At 39.2% G+C, this 27,757-nt stretch overlaps 2 protein-coding genes across 2 annotated transcripts; both read right to left on the bottom strand.

Annotated features, from left to right (window-relative positions):
- Window positions 1-57: 57 nt before the first annotated feature.
- On the bottom strand, window positions 58-4,427 carry LOC311094115 (uncharacterized protein). Its single transcript, XM_084131857.1, has 2 exons — window positions 4,277-4,427; window positions 58-2,102 (listed from the first exon to the last, which is right to left on the bottom strand). The coding sequence occupies exon 2, from the start codon at window positions 1,943-1,945 to the stop codon at window positions 455-457; it is 1,491 nt and encodes a 496-aa protein (XP_083987983.1). The 5' UTR covers window positions 1,946-2,102; window positions 4,277-4,427; the 3' UTR covers window positions 58-454.
- A 1,745-nt stretch (window positions 4,428-6,172) lies between these two features.
- On the bottom strand, window positions 6,173-18,415 carry LOC311094114 (uncharacterized protein). The gene is made up of 4 exons (XM_084131856.1): window positions 17,906-18,415; window positions 13,180-13,491; window positions 11,090-11,407; window positions 6,173-11,005 (listed from the first exon to the last, which is right to left on the bottom strand). The coding sequence occupies exons 1-4, from the start codon at window positions 18,237-18,239 to the stop codon at window positions 10,566-10,568; spliced, it is 1,404 nt and encodes a 467-aa protein (XP_083987982.1). The 5' UTR covers window positions 18,240-18,415; the 3' UTR covers window positions 6,173-10,565.
- Window positions 18,416-27,757: the final 9,342 nt, after the last annotated feature.

The following is a 27,757-nucleotide window of genomic DNA, read 5'->3' as shown; positions in this document are numbered from 1 at the left end:
AGACGTGAGAAACCTATTGAAACTCGGTTAAAAAAAATAACAGCAGATGTTTTCGGGGTTTTTTAACATTAGTTTCTTTAATAATTCATTCCAGTACATGGTTTAGGAATTACATATTATCAATAAACGTGTACACAGAGTATTTTACTGGAGGAAAGAAACTAGAATGGCACTCACTACGACACAGATCAGACAAGATACAAAGACTCTCTGTAAGCTCACCGATCCCAAACATAGACACTTTCATAAGAGAAAATCAGTCACGACTGTAACCAAAAGAAGATATTAAGAAAAGAAGAGACGTAAGGTATGAAAACATAATGAAACATATATATTTTATAATATATTTATATATATTGTAGCTTTTATTTTAAAAAAAGAAACTAAAAAAGAAGTGAAAAGCAATAAAAAAAAAAAAAGAGTAATACTTTTTGAGATGTAATGAGGTTTTATTTCAGCTACTATCGTTACTGAGACTGCTGCCACTGCTAAGATCTGGCCGTTCTCTTTTGTGAATCTGCTCGTGTGCTTTGAGATGACCTGATTGGCTGAAATTCTTCCCGCACTGCTGGCAGGTGTACGGCCGTTCGCCCGAGTGAATTTGCTGGTGTGCTTTAAGATGTCCCAAGCGGCCAAAACTTTTGCCGCACTGGGTGCAGCCGAACGGTTTTTCCCCGGAGTGAATCTTCTCGTGTGTTTTGAGGACCCCTGAATTGCTGAAAGATTTGCCACACTGGGCGCAGCTGTACGGCTTCTCGCCCGTGTGGATTTGCTGGTGATTGCGGTAACTCGTCTCTTTAGTGAAGCTCTTGCCGCACAGCGAACAGCAGAAGGGCCGCTCTCCCGTGTGGCTCAACTGGTGGGCTTTGAGTTCCTTCGTTTGACTGAAGCACTTTCCGCACTCGGCGCAACTGAACGGCTTCTCGCCCGTGTGCAGCCGCTGGTGCGAGCGGAGGTCGTCCGCTTTGGTGAAACCCTTCGGGCAGTGTGCGCAGGTGTAAGGTTTTTGCCCCGTGTGGATGAGCTGGTGCCTTTTCAAGTTACCGGCCTGCCCGAAGCTCTTCCCACACTGGGAGCAAGTGTAAGGCCTCTCGCCGGTGTGGATGCGTTGGTGAGTCTTCAGGTTACCCAGGGTGCTGAAGCTCTTCCCGCACTGAGTGCAAGAGAACGGCTTCTCACCAGTGAGGTTGCGAGGTTTGCGTGGCCCGTGGCCTTTTGTGCTGGTTTGGTTGTGCGCAGCAGGCGCTTTGTTGGCCTGGACGGACGTCAGTTCATAAAGGTTTCCAGAGGGGAAATCCGAGTCCATTTTCCCCATGCCGTCGATGACCGTCTCGGGCCGGAGCTTGTTGAGCTCGGTGCGCAGCTCTGCCATGTGGATGGACTCCAGGGTGTTCATCTCGGTCCTGATGTGGTTGGACATGAGGTTGGGTTCGTACTCGGTCTTGATGGCGCCGAGCTCGCTGGCGTAGTAGCTGTGCAGGTCCGAATGCTGCTCCGACTTGATGTACTCCAGGCTGTCCGAGACGTGGGTGATGTAGTCGAACACCAGGCTGGGTTCATAGTGTGACTTGTAGGAGTCCAGCTCCGTGCTGTGGAAGGAATGGAGGTCGCTGTGGTGCTCCGATTTGATGTAGTCGAGGCCGCTGATCTCCATCTTGATCTGCTCGGAGCCCAGCTCGGCCGTGCACAGGGGCTGAATCACCGAGAGGTCCACCGTGCTGATGGGGTCGAGGTCGGGCTCGCTTTTGATGCACGGCAGCATAGCCATGGGCTCCACGATCTCAGACGCAAGCGAGCTGAGCGTAGGCGTGCTACATTCTGACGAGAGCATGGTTAAGGTCGGCGTGGCGCACTCCGCTCGCAAAGAGTCAAGTGGCGGAGAGTCGCATTCCGACACCAAATTATTTAGTCCTAAACTGATGCATTCTGTCTCCAACTCAGCCATCCTGGTGGAAGCTAGTCCACCGCCTGACCGAAGCTTCCGTTATGAGTAATATACCTTACTTTCACAGAGATAAAAGCGGGATTCCTGAGCGGGGATTGTCACTGCTGCCAAGGCAACCCCTGAACTGGGTTAGGAACAACCGTGAGACCCCTGGCTCCTGGATGGAGAGGAAACAAACATAGAAAAACATTCAATGTACAGCATTTAAACCGCAATTGAATGTCCCTTTATTAGTATAAAAATCGTAATAACTTCACAAAAGATTTTGCACAATGGTACCAAAATGTCATATCCTGTTGTTAAAGCACATTTGAGCCCATGTCAACATCAAATCATTTTTTGGTGCTGTGTTCCACAGGAAAATTATGTACCAGTGCAAAACGCATTGCCAAAGAAGGAGGAGAACCAACACACGCCTAGCAACAGTTGGTGTTCTTTCTGTGGAATAGTTTTCCATTAAAGATTTAAATCCATGAGTGTATTGATGTCTTTAAAATCAGACTTCTGACTGATTTTTATTGGCATTTGAATAACTTTGTCATTTTGGGCATCATGATTTAGAAAAGTGTAATGTTTTATGTATTTTTTTTCTTTTCTGTAAAGCACTTTGGCCTACCTTGATAGTTTTGAATATGCTTTATAAATAAAGATTGAGTTAAGTTGAGACTTTCATATTGTGATCTTTTTTATTTCCCAACAAACACATGAAGCTTTTATAGCACTAATAAAACATAATGAAGAGCAAAGGATGCACATTAGTTGTATACTTGATGCTTTATCTATCTATCTATCTATCTATCTATCTATTTAATTATATGCAATGGAGAATGATGGGAAATATAGTTTATTCACACAAGTTTCATCACAGACCTGGTAACTGACTAACTTTATTGCAATTCATAAACAATGAACAAAATGTATAACAACTATATTGTACAATGAACAATGTACAATTGTACAATTCACAATTACATCTTATGACTTCAAGCCATTTGCTTCTCTCATTATTGATTTGATTTGGTTATGATGTTCAGTTTTCCACTGGTAGGCTAATTTTTATTTGGTGGCATTCATTGAACTGAACACATGAATGCAATTATTCTGACACGACTCGAAAGCACCATGTGCAGGACTTTAGCTGTCAAAATTGTATCTACACTAAGGGCAAAAGTTTAAAAAGTAATGTTAGATCAAACACCGATTCACATGATTTGATATTTTGCACACTTCAAAAGTCATTTCAAAATGGCTGTTTCTTGAATGCATGACAAACCTGTTTATGCAAAACTCAAAATTAGTTGACACCTTTGATATATTTTTGCTCTGCGGTACACTAATAAATGCTTATAGCATCAACTATGAATGAAAACATTAACCTGTTAAATGACACGCATTTTCACATCAAGATGTCAAAGTCAATCTGACACATTGGAGAATCATTACAACCAGATGTTTACATCAGAATTTTTTATGAAATAGTAACATAATAAAATGAATACCAAGCAAATCTTTGCGGGAACAAAACAAAAGAGGGAGACTCAAGTTTATAAGTGTATAATTACAACGTCGTCGCGTCATTTGTGTAATTGTGTGTGCTAACTGTCTAGAAGTACACATTTTGGGCCGGCGAAAAATAGGAAGACATAACAAAAAAAAATAAAAAATATAAGAAAACTTTACGTAGATGTACTTTGTAAAAACGCGCAAAAAGGCTCGTTGATTTTTACCGAGAATCACTAAGCAACTAGTCAAGGTAGCTTCGCTAGTTCGCCACGCATCATGCACTTTTCTGCTGCCTTTCTTGAATCTGGCGGCGTTTTTGCACACAATAAATCTTTTGCATTTTCTTTTTCCACCAAGAGAACCGTTTAATCCACGACGCCTGGTAACGGCGACCGTGTTATACAAGCACAGAACGGGTAGCGAATAGCGGGTACATCGGCATGCAGGGCGCGTTTCGGTGTTTCCAGCGGTGGTGATGAAGAACATACAAAGACAGGAGGGTGAAAATGCCACAGCTTCAGCATGCGCGAGCCAGTGGCCATCTTGTTTGTAGCTGAACGTCGCTGCATCAGCCAACTGAACGATCCGCTGAGGGAAAGTTGAGCCAGCTGCAACTTTCGAACGTAAACGTCGATTCGTTCACCTTTGCATAACAATGCAAAAACGCTCGCTGCGATAGAAGAGCGTATGTGGTGAGTTGCATGACTTGCGCGGTACATGCACACTCTCATCACTACCTATCAGGAGAGACAGGAGGAGGAAAAAAAAGATGAAGACAGGAGAACGCGAATAAAAACGCTCGTGAGGACGCCTCGGCGATTTTTTTACCTGTTCATTGCTTTTTTTTCGGCCGTCAACGCGCCGAAGCGGAACCCACACCAAACCCCTGCCGGACCCGCCACGTCCACCTCGGCCCCAGCGTCCAGCAGCCTCCCTGTCGCACACACTCCTTCTTTCCCCCTCTCTCCTCCCTCTCATTGACTAATTCCGCTTCGTTTTCACTCCAGTTGTCGCTTTCCTCCGTTTCAGCCGTTGTACTTCCGTCGTAAAAATGTAAATGCGCGCGCAGCAGTACCGTTTTCTGAGCAGCTACTTTGTTTACTTCCGACAAATGCTCGTTTTCGTGCGTATTATCAAAGGACGCACGGTGGAGGGAAATGAAATGAACATCTGCACGTACTAAGCTAATAGTGTTTTGTGCAACCAGATGTGTTTTTCATACTCTTGCTCATTTAGTGCATCATCTGAAGGAACACACATCAGCAGCAGTTATCCCTCTTGACAAAAGCTGAGTGCTAGAGAGGAGCATCAGATGCCCGGACACTCCAGAGTTGTTATGAAGTGGATATAGATATTGCATGGTTATCATCAAGCAATGATGTGTAAATTATGAGACCTGCATTCCACTTTAAATGACAAGTGGGCCATTAGTAATAAATGAAAATATTACTTGATTCTATTCTTTTGTCTTTTATGCATTAAATGCCAATACTATAAATGCTTTAATGCACAAAATATAAATTGCTGTAGCCTACAAAATATTGAGAGTAATTGGTAAAAATGAATCAAATAAAATGCAAAAGAGGTATGTGTTGTGCTGTGGATGTGGTTACTAACATCTGTTACTGCTTAGTACATCACAATAGCATCAAACAGGAAGTCTTTTTCAAATTGCATCTAGCTGGAGGACTTTACTGTAGAATTTATTAGAAAGCTAAAAACACCCTTAGGGATATTTATTTGGTTGTCTTTTGCCCATCTGTGGATCCAGGCTTCGGAAAAACATTCATCTCTCATGATCCCAGCTGTAGTCCATAGAGTTTAGAAACTCAAAAATGCACTGGTATGACTGAAGGAAGCAGATTTTATGGAATGATACAAGATACAATTCAAGACTCAGAATGAAAAATGACAAAGGGTGTAATGGATGCAATTTTCCACCTTTTAATGTATTGCCATAATTCAAATGTACAACTACTTCACATTAAAAGACATTTCAGTGATAGAAAACCCACCTTTTTTTTGTTCTTTTTTTTTTGTGGAAAAAGTAAATGCTGGTTACAACAGGCATTCTTAAGATGTAAAACAAATCAAAATCATTCGACCAAAAACAAATATATAACTTCCCTATAGTAACAATCTCTGATCATTGACCAAATTTTCTGCAACATTGAAAAGAATTAGATTTAGCATTGATTTTCTGTGTATGTGGTTCATAATTACCTGGATCAAAACAATGATTTTCTGTAAATTACACTGTAAAAAAAAAAAAAAAGTTGCATTAAATTTAAGTACAACCAACTTGGATGTTTAAGTAATTTAAACTTAAATTGCATTAAACTGACTTAAAAAATGAGTTGTCAAAAAACATACGTTGTCATAACTTATTGATCATATCATTTTTTACAGTGTAACAAATATGAATTAAGTAGAGTTTTCATTAATCACCCAAACACTTTTTCCCCCAATTTAGAGATGTTTATTTCAACAAAATTATTACTGAATGTAAACGCAAAGGCATTAATTCAAATTTAACGGAGCACATGTAATTGTCTATTTTCACCATGCAACTATATGTGAAAAGGTCCTGAGGTAATGAACTGAGCAAACAAACAATCTGATTTCCATGTAAAGCTTTCAGACTACCAACAAAACTGAGGTATGGATGTGTGGAATAACAGTGCAAAATATATACCGGAGTAAAAAAATAAAAGGAAAAGTAAATGGTACAAACGTAATACTTGGCATTTATTGGTCAAATGCTGATCCTCTATAATCCATTCAGAGCTACTCTAACACAACAGAAAACTACTAAACATGATCCATGGAAAAGAGTTGATCCAATTGGTCTGAAGAAGAGTTCTTTTCAATACAATGCAATACAGATTCTTAATAAAACAGATAAAGGGAGTCATCATGCAAAACATAAAACAAAACATCAAAACGCTCAAGTAGTTTGTAAGAATAATGCAGTTCTCTGGGAGAATGAATGACTGCAAAGCTCTTAGAACTAATTTTTCTGACTGTTTGGCATAAGGTTACTGTTGATTTTGCTTCATAAAAAGGTACAAAAATGAACAGGCAAAAGCATTCTTACAGGATATCAATGCTGGTCAATTGAGTTATCATCACGATCAACTTCATGGAAAGTCAGTGACACATAAACAAACTATTTTAGGCACTACATACCGCACAAAGTTGTAATGTCTTTTTTTTACAAGAGACTGCATCACACATTCGCTATTACTAACAGAATAAACAGCTGCACCCCAAAGAGATTATACATGCGCAGTTTCTTTAATTCATGGTGATAAATAGATGAGTGTACATGGGGCCATTTCACTGCATTCAACTAAATGCAAAATTCTAGTCCTTCAATATTAATTTAAATTGCTTATTGTAACCCAGAACAACTGGAAATATACCAATATCACCAGACCCTGTTCAGTCATTTGGATCAATCAACTATAACTTACCCAAAAACGTAAAATCTGTAATAATTTACTCACCCCCATGTTGTTCCAAGCCTGTATGAATTACTTTCTTGTGTGGAACATTAAAGAAGATGTTTTGAGAAATGTCTGAGTAATTTCATTTTTGGGTGAACTATCCCTTTCCAGTATCGTTCTCCTGCATCGATGGAACAAACAACGTTATTTTTAACAATCTTAATTACACAGAAGTCAGATCTGACTAGCAGTAACATGGATAAAGAGAACTACTACAATATATCTATAGCTGACTGTTCAGATGAAAGCACTAACCATGAGAAAGGAGGATTTCTGGTAAGTTCTTAGCAAAGGCATGGTGCTAAACAATGAATTAATCAGCTTAAATCTTGAACGATTAAATCTAGGCACTAGCAACAGATGATGTACTTCATTATAGTCTACTAATGAAGTTAAGGGTGTGTTCACACTTGTAGCTTGGTTCGGACCAAACAAACAGATTTAGTCCTGGTCTGCTAAGCGTTCACCTGGTCTCTTTGGTTCATGTTGCGTTCATATTTCATTTGAACCGCACCAGAGTTCGTTTGGAAGCGTTGCGAGACCCATCTTTTCAGCGGTCTCGACTCGCTTCTTTGAGGCACACCAGAGTTCAGATGGTAGCGTTCACACTTATTCAAATGAACCGCACTAACAGAGCAATCGCACCAGGGTTCGTTTTTTTCGAACCAAACATGCCAAGTGTAACACACGTTAAGATACTTTATAAACCTGAAAATAAGCTTAGACCCTGTCCCAAATGGAACCCTAAGCCCTTGCAATCTTCCCCCGAGTCCGCACTTTTGTGACGTAATGTGGACTAAACTGACATGCGCACGCAGCAGCCATTGTAAGTTCACAAGTGCATATGAAGTGTGCCATTTGGGACAGGGCCTTAGGGCTCATTATATAACATGTAATGGTCCATAATGAAAAATAAAACACACAAAAAAATTACAATCTTTTAAGAGCATGTATGTTCAAATAAGGTTCCCTTCATTGTACTCTTTGGGTCGCAAGTTCTTGGTACCTTCCTACAGAGAGATATTAGATAGTGTTAAACAAAATAAGCCACATTTTTAAATGCACAATCAGATAATAAGTAGGCCAACAGCAAGTCCCGTTCCATTTGTAAACGTTTCTTTTGAACAGGACCTTAACAAGTCCCAAAGTATATGGTCCCATCGATGAGGTATTGATCCAAGAAGTAACAGTAACACCTTGTACTTTTTTCCCATCATGCTTATTACCGACAAAGATGATATTGTAAATCTTCAGGGAATGTGCGTAACAAGTAGGACTTCGCTGTTAGCATTCCCTTCGATATAGGGCATAAATTGTAAGTGCAGGGTTCGTCTGCCTCTCTGAAAACTGTAGATAACAGCTTCCATAAGGAAGACTCCATATTTAGTTGTATGCCACCGATGCTGGGAAAACCAAATATCACAACCAGCAACTGAGCCTTTCTCAAAGTTCAAGATGTAGAGCCATGCAAACACTACAACGCAATCAGTACAGGAAGACACTACTCTAGTTGAGGATACTGGGAAAGTCAGATCCGCTTATAGTCACTGAAACAAGAATATGAAGGGTTAGGAACTTCAAGTTTCTTTCCAATAACCATTTCAATGCACTTTTCTTGTCCTCCTAACACCAACTTCATCCTTAGACTCCTTGCCTCTTGAAGACAGCTTCTTGGTTGTGCATGTCATGCGATGATGACAATTGTGCAACTTCAAGTCGAAAACTGTAAGCCATCCTCTATCCATGGTGAAAGGTTAAAGAAATTTTTTTGAATCAGACATACAAGTCAAAACCTTAATCATATAAAAAATCCAGTATGACATCTGAACATAAGAGGTATTTCATGTTGAGTAATAAGTCAGTAAGGAAAAGATGGTCGATTTGATCGCAGGAGACGCATTACACTATCTCGTTCATTTTTACACATTTAAAAAGTTTGTAAAAAAAACAACAAAAAAAACAAGACCACCATGCTGCAAGGGATCTAGCAACTGCTCTCCTTTCCTTTTCCATGATAGTTTCATGAAACGTATGAAATATTTACAAAGTTTTATGAAAAGATTACACCAAATGGAAAAAGGAAATTCTTCTAACTCTTCAATCTTATTGTGATGTCAATATAGCCCTACTCTGATATTTACACTGTGTATACAGCTTGTTACTGGTATTTGTTTCTTCCAATTTTCCCCAAAATTAGGGAATCAAAACAAAGCGAAAAAAAAAACATTTTAAAACATGTCAGACTACAAATCCTTTATGTCTGAGTACCTTTCAGCTAGCAAAAAAGGCTACGAGTTTTTTGTACTTCCTTCAGTACTTGAAACTAGGGATGCTCCGATAGATCCGATCTCACAAACCGATCCCAATTTGATGACGTAAAGCACGTGATGACGTCAAACTTTAGCGCCACAGTCACCTGCAGTCCTGTTCTAAAGAAATATCAAGTGTAGGAACATTGGCTAAAAAATTTAACAGACCGTATTCAGAGCAGCATCATGACAGGTATGAAAGGGAGGCTGTGAGGGATAGACTTGCCGTGGTTTCAATGGCATCCGCTGTAAAAAGCTGTATAAAGCCCCTAGATCACTTATTTTCCACAGACCATATTGGCGGGAGTTGTTCGTCTACTAAAATTTCTCGGAAAGATATTTTTGCAGTGTTTCGTCAGCAGAACAATCCAAAAACACATTAAATATTAGAACAACCCACTGAAGAGATGTATGTCTATTCCTCACAGCCTTGCTTTCATTCATAAAAAAATCAAAGGTGATGTTGCTGTGAATAAGGTCTATAACGAACCTGATTCGCTGCCTCTGTCTTCTGCTCTCGGTGTCTGAGGCAGGGCTCAGGCAGCTCCTCCAAACACACACACACACACACACAGCGACAGGGAAACTGAGGATTTTTCCTTCTTCAGGTCAAATAATAAATTCTTGAAAAAATCAGTTTGCCATCAGTTGTCAGAAGATGAAAGCGATATCCTTTCAACCTTTTAAGGGGATTTCCCATGACTGGCATCAGCTCTGTTCAATGCATCAATGCCACTGAAGAGAAACATCAGCTTCAGAGTAACCCAGGTGACTCGTTGCTAATCGATTAAGCTTTGTAAAGTGGCGCTCAAAGTTAAAATAATTTCAACATCTTGTGAAGCAACAATGTAACTACACTGACTGACAGCTTGCAATTATGTTCAGTTATAAAGTCTTGTAGGCTCTTTAATAAGCCAAAGTATCTTAATATGGATGGTGTTTTGAGTAAGCTGTTTTTAAAATGGCCTATCAAAATGTTAAAATCAATATTTGTTGTGCTTCTGTAAATAATATAACCAAGGCAACATCTGTGGTATTACTTTATCAGAAAAAAAAAAAAAAAAAAAAGTTAACAATTACAGTCAACAGAGAGCGTACATATCACTTCTATAAAGCTTAAATGATCAGGATCGGCTGATAATGATAAGAAATCGGTAGTCGGTATCGGCTGCAAAAAATCCTGATCGGAGCATCCCTACTTGAAATGAATTTGAAAGTCTGACTCTTCTCTGAAAAGCAACAAACATTTGAAAACATCCCTTTCCATTTGCTAAATTTCCCCTGAATATGAACACGTTCTCATATTGTTTTGTCCGTGTGCGTCCGTAAGTGAGCCTGAAGCCTTGAAGACTGGGAGAAACTCTTTCCACATTGTGGGCATTGGTTGAGCGTCTCCTCGTGAGTTTGCCGGTGAGCTCTGAGAAGATGCGGTCGGCTGAACTTTCTGCCGCACTCTTTGCAAGCATGGGATTTCCTCCTACCTTTGGGCTTCGAGGACTCACACCTGCCCATCGTCTCGTCGTCATCTTCGTCGTCCACCTCGTCTTCATCCTCCACTTCCTTTTTCTTATTCGCCTGATTACTCTTTGAACCTTTGCCAACTCGCGAATCAGCTGGGTCCACGGACACTTCTTGATTGGGAACAGCATCCATGGACTCATCGTCATCCTCGAGCAGCTGGGATGGAAGCGTCAGGAGTCTTTGCAACATAGACGGGGATCTGATTTTAGAGTCGTCGCCTGTATATAAAAAGAGAGCGACTTGAAACGTTGGTATGCTTTTAAATTATAACCGCACTAGATCATCAGCACAGCGCCACCTACCTGTGGAGCTGACGACAGGAACGCCTTGTGTGTTTGAGGATAGCGAAACGACCTCCATATCGTCTACCTGCAACCAGGGCGGCTGTCCCACCTCAAGCTCCAGTTTCCTTTGAGTGGCCAAGCAAGACGGCATGAGAGCGTCTCTGATTAGGCTGTCCATGCTAGTTACCGAGCCCGAGCTCAGCTCGGTGCGCTCCTCCATACTGGTGGTGACCTCTTTGATTTGCCAGAAGTCACTGCACCACTTCTGCCCAAAGACTTTGTCCAGGATGGGCACCCAGTCTTGAGCCACTGTAATGACAGTCTGCTTGTCTGGTTCTGTTGAGGAAAAAAAAAAATCAATTACTTATTTTTAAGCTTAATTTACTCCAGGGTTATACACTGGACTAAACTGGAAATCCAAATGAACTTTGCTTGCTGATTTAGCAAACAAGGATCCAGAAGAATTTAGTTGTATTTCATTTGTAAATAATGTAGAAATCGCTTTTAAATACCTGGGACATTTCGCAAAGTGATTTTTCATTTGAAAGCAACAACTTAGAATTACAAGTTAGGATTAAATTGTTAGAGTAACTGAAAAACAATGTTTCAAACATGTTTCAGCACAAGCACTTGCTGGGGCTGTTTATACCTGGCCACTTCATGCGTTTTCTATGAAAAGACCAGGTGTAAATGCCCTCCGAAACGCATTCGAGACCGATTTAAATCCGATCGCTCAAACCACTTCAGGTGGTCTGGGCCGCATTTCAGACGAAACTGGACAAGTGTAAATGCATCTGGTCATTGAAACAAAATATGTAAATTTTACTCCTCCCAAAAATGCTTAAAAAATAAACGCGTGAGAGCGTGTCATGGGTTATATGACATGTTACAGCCAGATATGACAGCGCTACTGCAGCACGCATCTCCGCAGATGAGAAGCTGAGCATATATTCATCAAGCCATGCAAACTATCGCAAATCAAAGTGAAAGAAAGTCGCAGGCGCTTAACGCACAATCATCTTCATTCAAAGAAACGAAATGATCTTACCAGTGCTGTTGCCACTCTCTCCTATTGCGGTCTTTGATTTTGAAATTAGCTGATCAATAAAATGCAGCTCGTATCTGTTGCTTTCAGTGTCGTGAACTCTATTAAATCTGCATATAGCGCGGCAATTGAAGATCGGATTTATATACGTTTTGTGAAAACACATTTATGTGACCAGGTGTAAATGGAATCGTTTTGATAAATCAGATAGCTATCTGATCAGTAAAAACACATGAAGTGACCAGGTGTAAACATGCCCTCACTAATTACCTGCAATACAGGCGATATCTGTCTGAAGATGTTTAAAGTGAGCAATCTTGGGACAAATTGTTGGCCAGGTCTGCTTTGTTTTTACATAAGAGCTTAAAAATAGAATTCTGAATGAAACCCAAAGAACAGATGGCAAAACAAAGTATTTTTGTTTCTGGTCCATCCACTGTTGAACAATAAACTGAGGCGTGCCAAAATAATGTGTTAATAACAGGGGAAATTCAGTTTTGGTGTGTTGCTGTTTTTGAACAATGGGCATATTTTACTTAAAAGAGACGTTTATGTGCATTTTTCTATTGATCGTGGGAGCTATAATTCGTCAAATCACAAGAAAATGATGCCAAACAGCTGCATATACAGCCTGATATCCAATCACAATGTAGGAACACTGTTACATTGACATTCAGTTACAGTAAAGTATTACTGTCAGGGTAGTCTGCTGAATCCTCCGCAACTTAGCTCTCAGAACTGATCTGAAAGACAGTTCACCTGCACCAAATAAATTGCATTTGTACGGTTACCTGGTTTTCATAATTCTTTTAGTGAACCGTGTGCTAAAACAACGCAGACCTTGCATGCAAATAAACAATGTTATCAGCAGGCACAATTCATTTGGATTCAATTCTTCCCACATTGTCCTAAAAAAAAATGAAGCAATTCTATCCAACTTTACATTTCGGTATGTTAAAAAACACTTTTAATTAGCAAGAATGCTTTAAATTTATTAAAAGGTGACACTAAAGACATTTATAATGTCTATTTCATATAAATGATGTCTGTTTGAACTTTTTACCATTGGTGGGCTCAGTTTGATCCTTTTCCCACCCTTTTTTGGGTGATTGGTCCTGCAGGCCTTTCAACTCTTGCTTTTCTACTTTGGAACTGCTTGGAGAGGCGGAGTCATTTTCAAAGTCTTCCGGTACCACAGCAACCACGTCACTGGTTGCCACTATGTTCTTTTCCTGTAGCTGCTCTTTCAGTATCTGGTTTTCCCGCTCCTTCTTGGTGAACTCCAAGAGCAGGTCATCAAAGCTGTCTTCCACAATTTTGGTCAGCTCACTAACGGCGAATTCCAGCACTCGTTCCATAACAGATTTTAACTGACCTTAAAAATGGAGACAAAATGGGGGACATCATGATATATTTACTATGTTCTTATGACACAAACAGGTAGTTACTGCAAATAAACCCTCCAATCTCTCTCTGCACCATCCACACACTGCAGCGAACTGCACCAAATAAGACCGCCGGCTGACATTTATGAGAATCACACCAATTTGCTTCCCTCCTTACTCTCAGCAAGCAAAAGTTCAGATTTAAAGCCTCAATTACACTGTCAAGATTTTAAAGCAATCTAAGAAGAATGTCACTACCAAACGGTTTCTCTCAATGGAGATGGAGAGATGGAGCAGGGATCTCTGTTACATACTGTATAAACTTGAGTGGTATATAATAACATTTGGCATAACAACGGCAGTTTGGGGCCTGCAAACACAAACCTTTGAAAACGGGTTTCAAAATGCATGTTTTTTAAAATGATGCCGCTACTGAATTTGCGCAAACGGTGACGTCATGTGCATGCATATTATGTGTTAAGTCTATAGACATAGTGTTTCTTTACAAAGAGACATCAACTACTGGTCTAGCATGAATAACACAGCGCTTTTAGTCGTTTTCGCGGATCCACGTGAAAGGGGATAGTTTTGACAACGTTATCTTCTGTGTGTGAAGAACGCAAAGCAAAAACTTTGTGTAACCGTACCCTAAAAAGTAATCCAAAATCCTTAATGTTAATTGTGTGAGACAATTATCAATTATCAGGTAATAAAACTAGTGATTGAACTCAATATAGAATACATACATGTTTGGTCATTAAACTATTAAATCATTAGCTGTCGATATCAAACTGTGTTGACTAAGAAGATTTACTTACACCACATGTGTGTACACATTTGACACCACAGCTCACACTAATGATGAAAATCTGCAACATATTCTAGACAACATGAAATATCATTCACAAACCAGTTTACTTCTGTAATGTGATGAATTGCAAAATGAAACCGGATATTCAAGAAAAAGAAATGTAGTACATGACTTGACTTGATCCTTTGGCAATTGGATGGATCATGCAAAGTGCATGGTCTATAGGCCCTGTTTATATACTTGATATTAAGATGTGTTTTGGTCAATCGGATCACAAGTAGACAATGGATACACACACCCATTTACACTTGGTGTTTCTCTTTCGTCCACTTTCAATCACTTTACATTTAAGTGGTCGAAAGTGGACAAGCTCAAAACGTTTTAGACCCCATTTACACCTGTATTTAGCGTTGTCCACTTGTGATCGGACTGACGAAAACGCATCGTAATACCAGGTGTAAACAGGGTTTGCAGGAACGGTACATTGTGCTTGGTAAGCTATGCTTTTCATCTTCAAACCAAAATTAGGTCTTCAGCCGACAAAGTTTAAATCCCGTCTAGCTAGCGCGCTTCCCATACTGTTTATGCATCAGGTCAGTAGGTGGAGAGTAGGCGGTCTTTTGTGGTTTGAACACATTTACACTACGAAAGCAATCCGGTCAAATGTGTTTTCGACTAACTCTGGAAGTGGTTTAAAGTGGACAAGCTCAAACTGTTTTAGACCCCGTTTACACCTGTATTTATGATCGTCTACTTGTGATCAGAGTGACGAAAACACTTCTTAATGCCAGGCATAAACAGGGCTTATATGACAGGAGAGAAGCTGAGGGTGTGTTCACACTTGTAGTTCAGTTCGCTTGGTTTGTTTGGTCCGGACCAAAAAAAACCCATTTAGTCCTGGTCTTCACATTGGCATTTGAACACAGAACCTAAAGATGCTGAAAATAAAGGCATAGGGATATGTTTTCAACGTGATTGGTCGGCTTTTATTATGTACATTTCGCAACAGAACTTATCAAACATCCAAAACAATGCTGTGTTCTGTGCTAAATGCACTCGTTGTGTGTGCGTAGCCTATATATGATGGTATTTTGACCAGCTGAGAACTCGTGAAGAGCTTATAAAATGTGTAAAGGAGTCAAAACAGTGGCAGGAATCCCTCCATTACACATACAAATGAAGGTCTGCTGCAAGGAGACGTGGTTCTGACGCCTGTACCGAACTGTGAAAGGCAACATCGTGACTATGACGAGAAAAAAAGGAATTCTTGAGCATTCCTGCTTAGGGTTAGGGGTGAATCTTGTTTTTTGTCCTGTTTTTGGTTCGTTTACATGTCTTTGGTCCATGTTGCGTTCATATTTCATTTGAACCGGACCAGAGTTCGTTTGGAAGCGGAGCAAAACCCATCTTTTCAGCAATCTCAGTCTACTTGTTTGATGATGCGCACCAGAGCTCAGGGGCAGGTTGCAATAAACCTCTAAGACTAGTCTTAGAAGTTAGACATCAATTTATTTTCTTTAAGACTGTTCATAGCTTTTTTAAATCAGTTACAGAAAAATGTAGATTAGCCTAATTTGATACTGAAAACCAAGACTGACTGCCCCAGACTAACTGCTAGTGGGTCATACTGGAACTTAAGACACTGTCTTAACATAATGGCTATGTTTATGCAACCAGCCTCAGATGGCAGCCTTCACACTTATTCAAATAAAGCGCACTAACAGAGTAATCGCACCAGGGTTCGTTTTAATCGAATCAAATATACCAAGAGTGAACACAGTAAGAGCGCTTTGTGACATCAATCAAAAATAAAAAAAGTAGCTTCAGAGGCTTTTATTTCTTTGAAATAATGAGAACTAATGAATTATTCACAAGCATTAAAAAAGGCATTAAAATCCATTTCAATTTGTTGTTTTCTAAATTTTTTCAGTTCTCTTCACAAATATATGTCTTTACAAAAAGATTATAAAACAGGCTGCAAATTACACAGCTAATGTAACTCCATAAATTAATTTGGAAGGAAAACGATAGCAAACACAGCAAAATATTACTAATTGGTTTGTAGTTTTTTAAAACATTCCTTTTCTGATGCTCCCAAAACTGTCACCAGTCATTCTTGCATTGTCTGCAGATTTTAAATTTGCAACAATCACAACATACATCAGATTGTGTCTGCAAGGCATAAGTTTTTCAGTGGCAACAAAGCAGTGGTTTCAAATGGCCTGGAACAATCTCACACTGACACAGGGTTAGTGGGTCATGCTTTACTGTTGAGCCCTGATGTTGACTTTAAGACAGACGCAATTGAAAATAAAGATTTACCTATTCAAATGCAATTTTGAACTGTATGCAAGGTAAATGGAAATATCTGATATTTGACTCTAGTCTAGTGGTGTATCTATATCAAAGAAATTAAATGGGCATTGTTGAAAAAACGTAGGCCTATGCATTACCATAGCATGTTGACATGCAAAGCGTATCATTGGGCTCCTTTGTAATTTGGCCGCAGCCCCTGCTTTTGTAGAATGAAGACTCTCATGATACTCCACCCCCCTCAAACCCCAACCATGGATACCCTCCGCAGGGTCTGGAAGGTGTGGCTTCTTCTAACCACATCCATTGGCTAAAATGCAAGGCAAGGACACCCTCCCCATGGCTACCGTCACCGCAGTATGAAAAGCAGCGCTAAGGAACAGCTCAACGACAGAAGCGTCATCACCCAAACCAGCCACTGGCAGCAGTCATAACAAGTCAGCCACACTCCAAACATCAAACTGTCTATGAGTACATGCCCACACAGGCCTGAGGACTGCTAAGAAAGATTCATTTCAAAGACCAGACATAAAAAACTTCCTTAAATGATACGATTCCACTCAACAAAGACAAAGGCATCTGTCTAAAACAATGGCTTGTTGTTCCCTACAGTCCACTTTGAACAATTCTGCAGACTTGCACACTTCCTTCCTCAGAGGATTTGGTTTTAAAAACAGCCCTTTAACTTAAACGACTTCTATGGATGAGTTTATCTTAATTGCTATCTGAACTTCAACAAGAAAATATATTTGTTAGACTTACAAATAAGACTGAAATCCAGCTTTTACTATTAGTCATGTTTTTAGATCAGGGTAGCTGGTTTCTAGCTGATCTAAGGTGGTCATAAGTTGGTGCAAGCTGGTAGACCATCTTGGACCAGCAAGAAAACAGTTTAAGCTGGTTTTTGAAACATGATGTCTGGTAAACCAGCTAAATGGCCAGCAAGAAACCAACTACACCATCTAAAGCTGGATTTTCCATCAGGGCATGGTTTGGATTTAACAACTTGGTAATTTGTGCCACGTTTCTGAAATGTAGGGGCGTTTAACCACAATTAGGGAATTGAAATGCATGGGTGCAAAAAAAACTAAAAGGGACTAAGTTTATTATGACTTCCTCCTTCCGTTCAAAATGGTGTTTACCCTTGTTTCACTGCGTACCAAGCCACCGAGTCAGATTTGCCTTGTAAACATAAGCGCTTCGATAACATAGGTTATTGTACAGTATAAGAAAGGCATTTAGTTATTTTCTACTCAATAAAAACACGGTTTTAGCCTTACCAACTGCTCGCCCTTTCTGTTCACGCCTGAGCGTTTCAGACTGATCGCCACATTCAGAGCTCTGACTGGGGGTGTGTTGCTTTGTTCCATCGTTCGTGTCTGTTTTTCTTTTAGACGCATTGCTTTTACCGTTCCCTCCGTATTCTAGCTCCCGAGACTGAAGGGTTGCCCTTAAACGCTGATTTTCCTGCTCTTTGGTGGCTGTTTCCAATAGCATTGAATCCAAAGTGGCCCCAACAGTCTTGGTGATTTCCTGAACGGCGAGCTGCACAACCTGCTCCAGTGCGGACTCCAGCTGACCTTGGAAAAACGAAATGTAGAGGGACCCGTTCATGTTTACAACCGCTCCGTTGAAAGACCTCTGTCATTCTTCCTCTTCCCACCCCCCAAAATAGTGTTAAATATACCGAAGTCTCCCAGAACAACTGCCTAAAAAAACAACAGTTACCCCTTTTCTCGAGAAACACATCGTGGACATGTATACACCCCTTAGTAGGCTGTACCGTAATCTACACCGTGAAGTCGCACAGGGAGTCAAAGTAGTCCAGAAGCACATAAGAGGATCTTCCCTCAGACGACCACTTCGCCATTTTGCCCCAAATTTGAAAACGTCCTGCGCAAATCACCCAGAAACAACCCATGGCAAAACGCCGTTTCAACATTCAATAAAACTAGTTTGATGAAGCCGTTAGTAGGTTTGTGCATCCGACGTTTTGTAGTTTTGGACTGAGGTCAAAAGGGGTGAGCATAAATGACCCGATCAATTTAAAACTCTTTAACGTTTAGTAGATTATAGCTACTCAGTTATTGCCTGTTATATACAGTTATGCACTACTTTTTTCGCGCATGCTATTTCGATGTTCCAGCATATTGACTCATACTTATTACAAAACGTTTTAGCGTGCGCTCCTCTACTTTAATTACGGTAAAACAGCCGCTGCATGATCTAAGAGGAAAGCTGGGCGAGTATAATGGCAGATTACAGATTCAGACGCATGTTGTGGTGCATGGGGCGTTAAAATTGAGCTGCCTGCTATCGTTTACTTTTTCCAAGATAATTATAGTGGGGTTTGTTTTTTTTGTTTTTTTATTGCATAAGAAACAATAAGGTTACATTTTGAAATCCAAATACTTAAAGAAAATAAATCCAAGGTTATTATTAATTATGTGATTATTTATTATATTGACCACGCCCACAAACATTTGAGATAATAGTCCATGGTGTCTTCTTTAAAGGGTGCAGTATGATGCTGGACTTACAGTGGACAAAAGCATGACTGAATCTGCTACATTTTCAGTTAGGCTACTGGAGCCATTGTAAAGTCACTCATTCATTACTTCCACAAGCAAAATGTGTGCCCTCTTGAGGCGACCCGCTTCATGTTAAACAAAACAAAAACAAAAACGTTTATTATTCTACTAATATGACTGCAGTCTTCATTTCTTGTAAATGTTCATCATGTTCAAGAAGTGTTGTTCGTTTCATTTTGTGTAAAACCTTTTAAATTCGTTTTTGAAGTTGTAAACGGCAGGAAAAGAGCTCCCTTGTCGTGCATAGGATCTGTGGCCACAAATATAGGCTACCACAGCCCCGGTTCCTGTTCCTCCTAACTGCAGAGTGCAGAGGAAGAAGACTGCGGGACTCACCTATAGTCTTACTAAACTGTCGGGTTTTGTAATGTGGCAAAGCGCGAGGCATAAAGCTAATTTGAGGTATTCTTTCTGTAGATATAATGTACAGCTTCTGCACACAGGATCATAGTTGATTGTTCAAGATCACAATCATTATTCAATTATTAATTCATTGTGTAACCTAGGCCTACATATTGTTCATATGTTTTCCAGATGATTTTATCTAGAGTGCGCTTTTGAGAAAACCGATCCTCCATTGAGGACACAATTTTCTAAATTCACTGTTTTGCCATTTAAAAAAGTTTGCTATTTCCACTTTTCTTGTTTGTTTTTTTTGTTTGTTTGTTTTGTTTTTGGTTAGCAGGTGAAGTCCCATTCATGCAGTATTCAACCATTAAACTTTAATGTAAGGATTAAAGCCAGATGTTTATCACAACTGTTCTTGAAAAGTCTTTAAAGCTTGTGTTTAGTAATACAAGTGACAGCACAAAACAGTTATTTATGAGTACAAACATTCATAGCCTATTTTAACACGACTTGGCAGCTGTGCGCTATTACATTAGAAATAATGCCGTTTGAAAGCGACGACTACGTTTGAAAATACATTTCAACCAATAATTTTTATACATTTCAACCAATAATTTTTTTGTCATTTTCTATTAGGAAAGTTTCTGAGGCATTTGAAGCAGTTAATAAAGCCTCAAAGGCATTAAATGATTCAATCATAATAATAAATATAATATTTATATAAATCATTTAAAATTGACAAATGAAGCATGGACCTTTGTAGTAATTTATGAAATAATATTCTTGTTGTGCAAGTTTTGTGATGTCATTGCCTAAAGTGCATGTAGCTCATGCAATACTGAAGATAAACCATGTAAAGGAACAGGGCTTGTTACTATTGTACTGTGAATAACATGAGTTCAGTGATAAGCATGACAGATAAGCAGAAATGTACTCTATCATACCATACCATGTGCCACATTTCACCATTATAATATATATATTTCACTCTATTTAAACAAAACTCTGTTTCAAATTCTGCAGCATATGCTTCTTGTAAAGTATAGGGCCTATATATACAGCTTATGAATATGCTCTAAAAACAGCACAGTTTTCAAACACCAGGGGGTGCAGTATGATAACTGTATCAAATAAAACACTGTTTTAATAGCTTAAAATCATCCATTTTGGCATGATGGCTAAAGTACCGGAAATTGCATTAAACTTTTTCAGTGGAGAACAACTGAACAAAACAATGCCTTGAGTAATTAAAAGTAACCTGATTAGGGATTATATAAACAATTATGTTTACATTTAAGTAATTAAATGACGTAAAAACAGCTGCTAGAGTTTTAGGTCAAGACCTCCAGTAAGCACAAGGTGACAATCGCTAGGTCAGCCAGGTCCTCATGATCTCATAGACCTTTAAATCGTTTAAAACAAATAAAAATCATTTATTTCATTATTACAGTGCAATGTAGTGCAGTTTTATGCCAGTTGGATGGTTTGGTCTGCTCTTCTACCACACCAGCAGAGACCAGTTTGAGGATGAATCAAATTGATATATCCATTTTACCAAATAGGACAGTATTCAGTTCTTACAGCCGTGCACTGAAATGACAAGAACATCCCAGAAAAACTCATTCAGAGCACTTCTCTTGAATTAAACATGCAGAATGTCAAACTTTTTTCAGCAGAGCTGATATCTTGCTCTTTAAGTTTTAATCTAGCTATGTTACTTAATGTGTAGATGTTTGCCTGAACAACCACTCTGCACCCATATCTAAACTCACTACTTCAGACTTATGTGCCCTGGAGAAGCTTGCGTTCTGCAAGTGAACAGCACCTTGTGGTGCCATCTAAAAGTGGCACGCAATTATTTTCACGGCCCTTTACCTTGACTGTTCCATGCTGGTGATCTGTCTTACTCAACCCGAGCTGCTGAGTCTTTAGCCATTTTCAAGAAACGGCTGAAGATGCATCTTTTTCATCAACACTTGACCCATTAATATTAACACTATTGTATACCTATTTATAAAAAATAAAAATAAAGTCTTGCTAGACTTACTGGGAATAGTCACATGCAGCACTTGCATTTTGTTGCCCTAAATGTAATGTAGATGATTTTGAAGCCTCCTGACAATATGAGCAGTGGACAATTATAAGTGATCTAGGGGCTTTATACAGCTTTTTATTGCAGATGCCATTGAAACCACGGTAAGTCTATCCCTCACAGCCTCACTTTCACACCTGTCATGGCGCTGCTCTGAATAAGGTTTATTGCAGTGGTGAATTAATGACAGGTAATGAGGTGGAATAAAGTGCTGCAGGTATGACGTCAGAACCCGGAAGTCTAGTTTGCCGCTGGTTCCTTCAAGATTTCCAAATTGGGTTTTATAATGGGGTTTTTCAGTTTATGAGTCAAATAAAACCTGTAGTAAACTTTACGATACTTTCACGTTTTGTTCTACAATGTACACTGCACACACTCACACCCAGCTGTCTTATCTAGTTACTTATTAGAAACATACATTTGCAAAAATGAACATAACAGCTTCAAATGGATGTGCATTTTCACTATGGATGTGTGTAATTTACGTTGTAGAACAAAACAAAGTATGCTTACACAGGCTTTATTTTACACCTAAATCAAGGAAAATCTAGAAAATTTGTCTTCTGTGTAGTAATTACTCCACAACCGCTAAAAAAGTACATTATATATAGTATGAATCTTAATAATCTGGATGTAGGCCTACTACATTCGCCATGTTGCCCTTATCACATGACCTACAGTGTCACCGCCATTCACAAATCCTCTCCCGTGGCCTCATGGGATAGTAAAGTGTCCATATGCACACTTCAGAATCTCGACAGAAGTACTCTTTTTTTTTTTTTTTTTGGAGCGCTGTGAATTCGGACATATAGTCACATACTGTTTTTTGCCTACCATATAGTAGGTAAGTATGCAATTTTAGATGCAGCTCAGCACTTCATCCGTGCACAAAATTACCAGTTGTACTATGATGAAAATGCAGCGAATGAATATTAATATGGCTACCTTGCTTCGTAACATAATGCAGGCATTTATGCCACCTATTTAATATACATAACCCCAAACCTTCCCCATAGTAGAATTCGTAAATTCACAAGCAGTACGGCTCCTTCTCAGCCAGTCATTTAGGAATAGTGATCTAACGTCTCGTTATGTTATTATTAAAATTCATGAGCCAAGCCATGGATAGAAGAATACCACTGAGGCTGAGAAACCATCACATCTTATCATATTATCATGATAATGACCAGTCCAACTCATATACTGAACATAGGGCCTACACAACTGTTTGAGTTTTGTTAATGCAATTTCAACCTTTGATTGTGTTTTGTTATACATTCCATAACATCAAAAATGTCCTGTCATGGTCATGGATTCATATTATATGTCTGTTTTCTACCAATGTTCTATGTAACTTATTTTCTAAGATTAAAAATATCCAGTAATTTAAAATAGAATTTCTATTGTTTCGTGTGAGGGCGAAACTTCTCCCATTGCATCCGTTTGTTGGAGAAAGTGTTATTGGCAGTACGAACTAACGACAATCTGTGGACTTTTAAGGTAATCTGCTAACCTAGCTAGATCTTTTTATTGTTGCTGTTTTATTCGATTTAAATATCTAAATGTTAGTTAGAAGAAGTAAAATAAAAAATAAAAACTTTTAGGCTATCAATCTATACGATGGACATCGGTTATGCTCATCTTTGCTCGTTCCTTTGAATGTATCTTGAGTAAAACAGCTCTATATTTAACAAAGCACATATAAATGACCCGAACCGGAAGTGATGTGACCTGTTACAGAATAAGGAATTTTTTTGCGCATAACCCCAATTCAGCGAGTTGACCATCAGAAAGCTGCTTGGTTTAAAAGTGACTTCTGTGGCTATGCAAACTATGCTTCGAGCATTGCAACACTACTGACAATGGACTTTTTTTGCCTGCAAAATGTCACCAAAATGTCGCTAATGTGACCACACCTTTAACATTTTACTTTAGGGATATGACAGCTTAAGAACAAGAATAATGCATTGTAGACTATGCGTATACTATTATGGGGCCCTTATTTAAAGCTTGAAAGCATCAGTCCACATTCATTGTAATTGCATGGAAAAGTAATCAGGACAATTCCTCAAAATAGCCTACTTATTTTGTGTTCCACAGAAGAAAGTAAGTCATGGGTTTGGTATGATTGGTATGAGAGTAAATGATGACAGTTTTCATTTTGTTTGAAAAATTCATTTATTTGAAATAAAAACATTCAAATAATGTAAAAACAATAAAAATATGGGAGAAAAAATCATTATCATTTGATTTATCATAATCATTTGTCAGGGAGTTCAAATTTGGCACAGGGACTGCTGTAGCATTGAGATGCAGCTTGGCAGGCATTTAAGATAGACTGCAAGTTTCTCCCTTCACTGCCGCTGCACTCAGTGACCTGTACGCGGGTCATAAATTGCAGTACAGAATGCAAAACATCAAGCCCTACTGCAGCAGTGCGCTTGACACAGCCTAGCAATCAATTCAATGGTGTGTTAAAGAAAAAGTTCAGCCAAAAATGAAACATCTGTCATCATTTAGGAATACAAACCAACATACCAACGTTCCATTAGTCTATATGACTTGGCATTTTCTTCCTTTGTGTGATGTGCAGATGATACAAGTTTGGAATGATAAAATGTACATGACAGACTTTTTATTTTTGTGTAAGCTATTACCACATCTTGCATTGCTCAGTAAAGCTTGTATTCAGATCACAGGCCTGTCAGACCGAAGAACTTTACAACTGATGTAACATCTGGGTCGAACTCGGCTACGCTGCTGGTGTAAATGGGTTAACCCACATTCCACAGCAAGTGTTCATGGCCTAGATCACAATCGGGACTAAACCAAGATCTGATGCTGCGTGGCACTGGGAACCGAGGTTACAAGTTATATATTTTAAATGCACATTGGTCCCACAACGCAAATTGCTATTTGTGCCTTTAACAAAGTTTGTTCATTATAAATTGGTCAAATACGACTGAGTGCTAATTTAAAGTGGATTTCTGGTGTGCCAGAGGTACCGTGGCTTTTTGAAAGCTGCTTGGGTGAACAAAAAACAGAAAGCGAGCTTCAGAATAAATTAATCTAATCACATAAAGAGTTTTCATTGCTACGATCAGTGGCAGAATGAAACCAATAGCGAAACCTTATTATTCTTGAGGATCGGATGAAAAAATATCTTGTCTCTAAAACAATTTTATTCTAAGATTGTCAGAGCTTACTTACTTACTATTCAAATTAATTTGCATTTAACATAACTCATTGTTTTTTATTATTATTTAAAATCTTAATCTTATTTAATCCTGATTAGTTTCATTTTGAATAAATCAAGCTATTGTTTGGCTTTTCAGATCTTCCTTTAAAAAATATTGGACATAGTTGCTACCTCAAGTTTCTAGCTTGCATGAAACTCTGTTGTGTAGGAGAAAAGGGCTGAATACATCAAAATGGCATGATATCTGAAAGAATAAACATTGAAATTCCCCTCAGAGTGTTTTGGTCTCTTCTGACATACATTGATCTTCAAATAGATGTTCTGAAGGAATAAAGTAATAAGCCTCCAGAGCAGAAAGATACGTCTCTCTGGAGGAGTCAGCAAGTTCCACATCCCACAAAAAACGTCAGCTGCATAATCAATCTGCAAAGAGTCAAGGTATTATTTCTGTCACTTCAAGTGACCTTTTTAAATATACCAGGTGAAAAATCTCTGTTATGCTGGAATCGAACTCCTGGCAGGTACTTAATGGGCAAAGGTGGGTCATTTTGACTTTGGCAGGTGATCTGATTAAAATTTGTCTTTCATTGCACTTTGACATAAATAGCAATGCTGCATTTAGATACAAGATACAAAATCTTCCAGGGAGTCAACAACAATTTCACTCATTAAAACATATATGATGCATAAAAACTTATGACCTGGTTGCAGTTTGACACACACAGATGAGCCAAAACATTATGACCACCTGCCTAATATGCTGTTGGTCCTCAACATGCTGCCAAAACAGCGTTGACTTGTTGAGGGATGGACCCTACAAGACCTCCGAAGTTGTCCTGTGGTATCTGAGCAGCAGATCAATCAAGTCCTGTAAGTTGTGAGGTGGAGCCACCATGGATCGAACTTGTTGGTCAAGCACATTCCACAGATGCTCAATTGGATTGAGATCTGGGAAATTTGGAGGCCAGGGCAACACCTTGTTCTTCATCATGTTCCTCAAACCATTCCTGAACAATGTGTGCAGTGTGGCAGAGTACATATCCCGCTGAAAGAGGCCACTTTCACCATGGAACACCATTATCATGAAGGGGTGTACCTGGTCTGCAACAATGTGGCTCGTGTCAAATTGACGTCCGCATAAATGGCCGGACCCTGGGTTTCTCAGCAGAACACTGACCAGAGCATCACACTCCCTCCACCGGCTTGTCTTCATCCCCCAGTGCATCCCGGTGCCATCACTTCCCGATGTAAAAGATATACACGTAAATGTCGTTCATGAAAATGGGACTCATCAAACAGGCAACCTTCATCCACTGCTCCAAGGTCCAATTCCGACGCTCACGTGCCCATTGTGCCGTTTTCGGCAGGGGACATCATAGGCACTCTGGTTGGCCTGTGGCTACTCAGCCTCATATGCAGAGTGTGTTTGTGACACATTCCTCCCATAATCATCATTCAAATTTTGTGTGACTACCACTGCCACAGTAGTTATGTTGGCCTCGTAAAAGACGGAATAGCCTTTGTTGCCCTCGTGCATTGATGAGCCTTTTGGGTGCCCAACACCCTGTTGCCAGTTTGTGATTTGTTCGTTCTCAAAACACTGTTGGCAAATTCTCACCACTGCTGACCGGGAGCGACACACAAGCCTTGCCGTTTCAGAGATCCTCTGACCCAGTCGCCTTGCCATAACAATTTGACCCTTGTCAAAGTCACTCAGATCTTTATTCCTGCCCATTTCTCCAGAATCCAACACATTGATTACGAGAACTGATGGTTTGCTTACCATCTAATCTACCCAAACCTTAATATGTGGCCTTGTTATGAGATGGTCAATGATTTTTGCTTCACCTGTGACTGGTCATAATGTTTTGGCTCATCTGTGTATAGAATGCATAAAAACATCACAAAAGTATGCAAATCCATGTTAAACAGCAACGTGTTTTTGTAAAATACCTTTAAAAGTTATTCAAAGAGGTGAGTGGTTTTTAAAAAAAATGTATTAATAGTTTTTTGCAGCTCATTCCATGCCCATGAAGCATAAAAAGAGAAAGCAGTTTTACAAAATTCTGACTGCACCCTGGGGACTTAATAAATGTGTAGATTTAGAACTATAATGACTGCAATAATAAGATATATGAACAGTGTAATTGAATAAATGTGAAATGGTTGAAACTAAAGAGTCAAAGACAAATGGTTTTTGAATGCTTTGATGTATTGTGACAGAGGAACAGTGGTTTACACACCATTTCTGCAGACATTGCAGATGAGAGGTGTGAAGAATTTCTGTTTCGCTCTAAAAACGTTTAGTCAGATATTCACCCCATGCTGATACATCGAATACTTGCACCAAATGAAGTTGGTCTAGAACACACAAAGATCGTGATATGATAAAAGTCATTACATGTGAGAATTGTGTCCACAAGAAATATCGCATTGAACCTATTATATAGATTTGATGTTGTATACTAGTGTAGAATAACAAATTTTAAGAATCTATTTCAAATATGTTTTAGATCTGCTGATCCTACTTCCTTACATAATATCACATAAAAACTAAGATGAACTATACTGTATTGGGCATTCAAGGTGAACATGAGGGAATCCATTTACTGATTAGATTGAACAGTTTCCTTTGAAGGGGTTTTGTTAGTCTTTAATCTTCCTACTAAGAGATGAACTATGTGTGAATATTACAAAGTCTTAGTTCTCGTGACCATGTGTTGTTTATACAATTTGGGGGGTATCATTATCTCAGTTGGGGGTAATTGCCTCTATTGTCTTTAGATGATTAGATTCAGTAGTCATCCCTAAAGGCTGTGTGTAAGTTCAGCACCTTTAAGGACAGCCCACTGAATTGCCTATAAGATACCATGTAAAGTTCCATTAGTCAGATTATGTTGGA

This window comes from Abramis brama, assembly GCF_963993115.1.
Source record: "Abramis brama genome assembly, chromosome: 12".
Classification (NCBI taxonomy): Eukaryota; Metazoa; Chordata; class Actinopteri; order Cypriniformes; family Leuciscidae; genus Abramis; species Abramis brama.
This window is presented reverse-complemented; position numbering and strand designations above follow the sequence as displayed.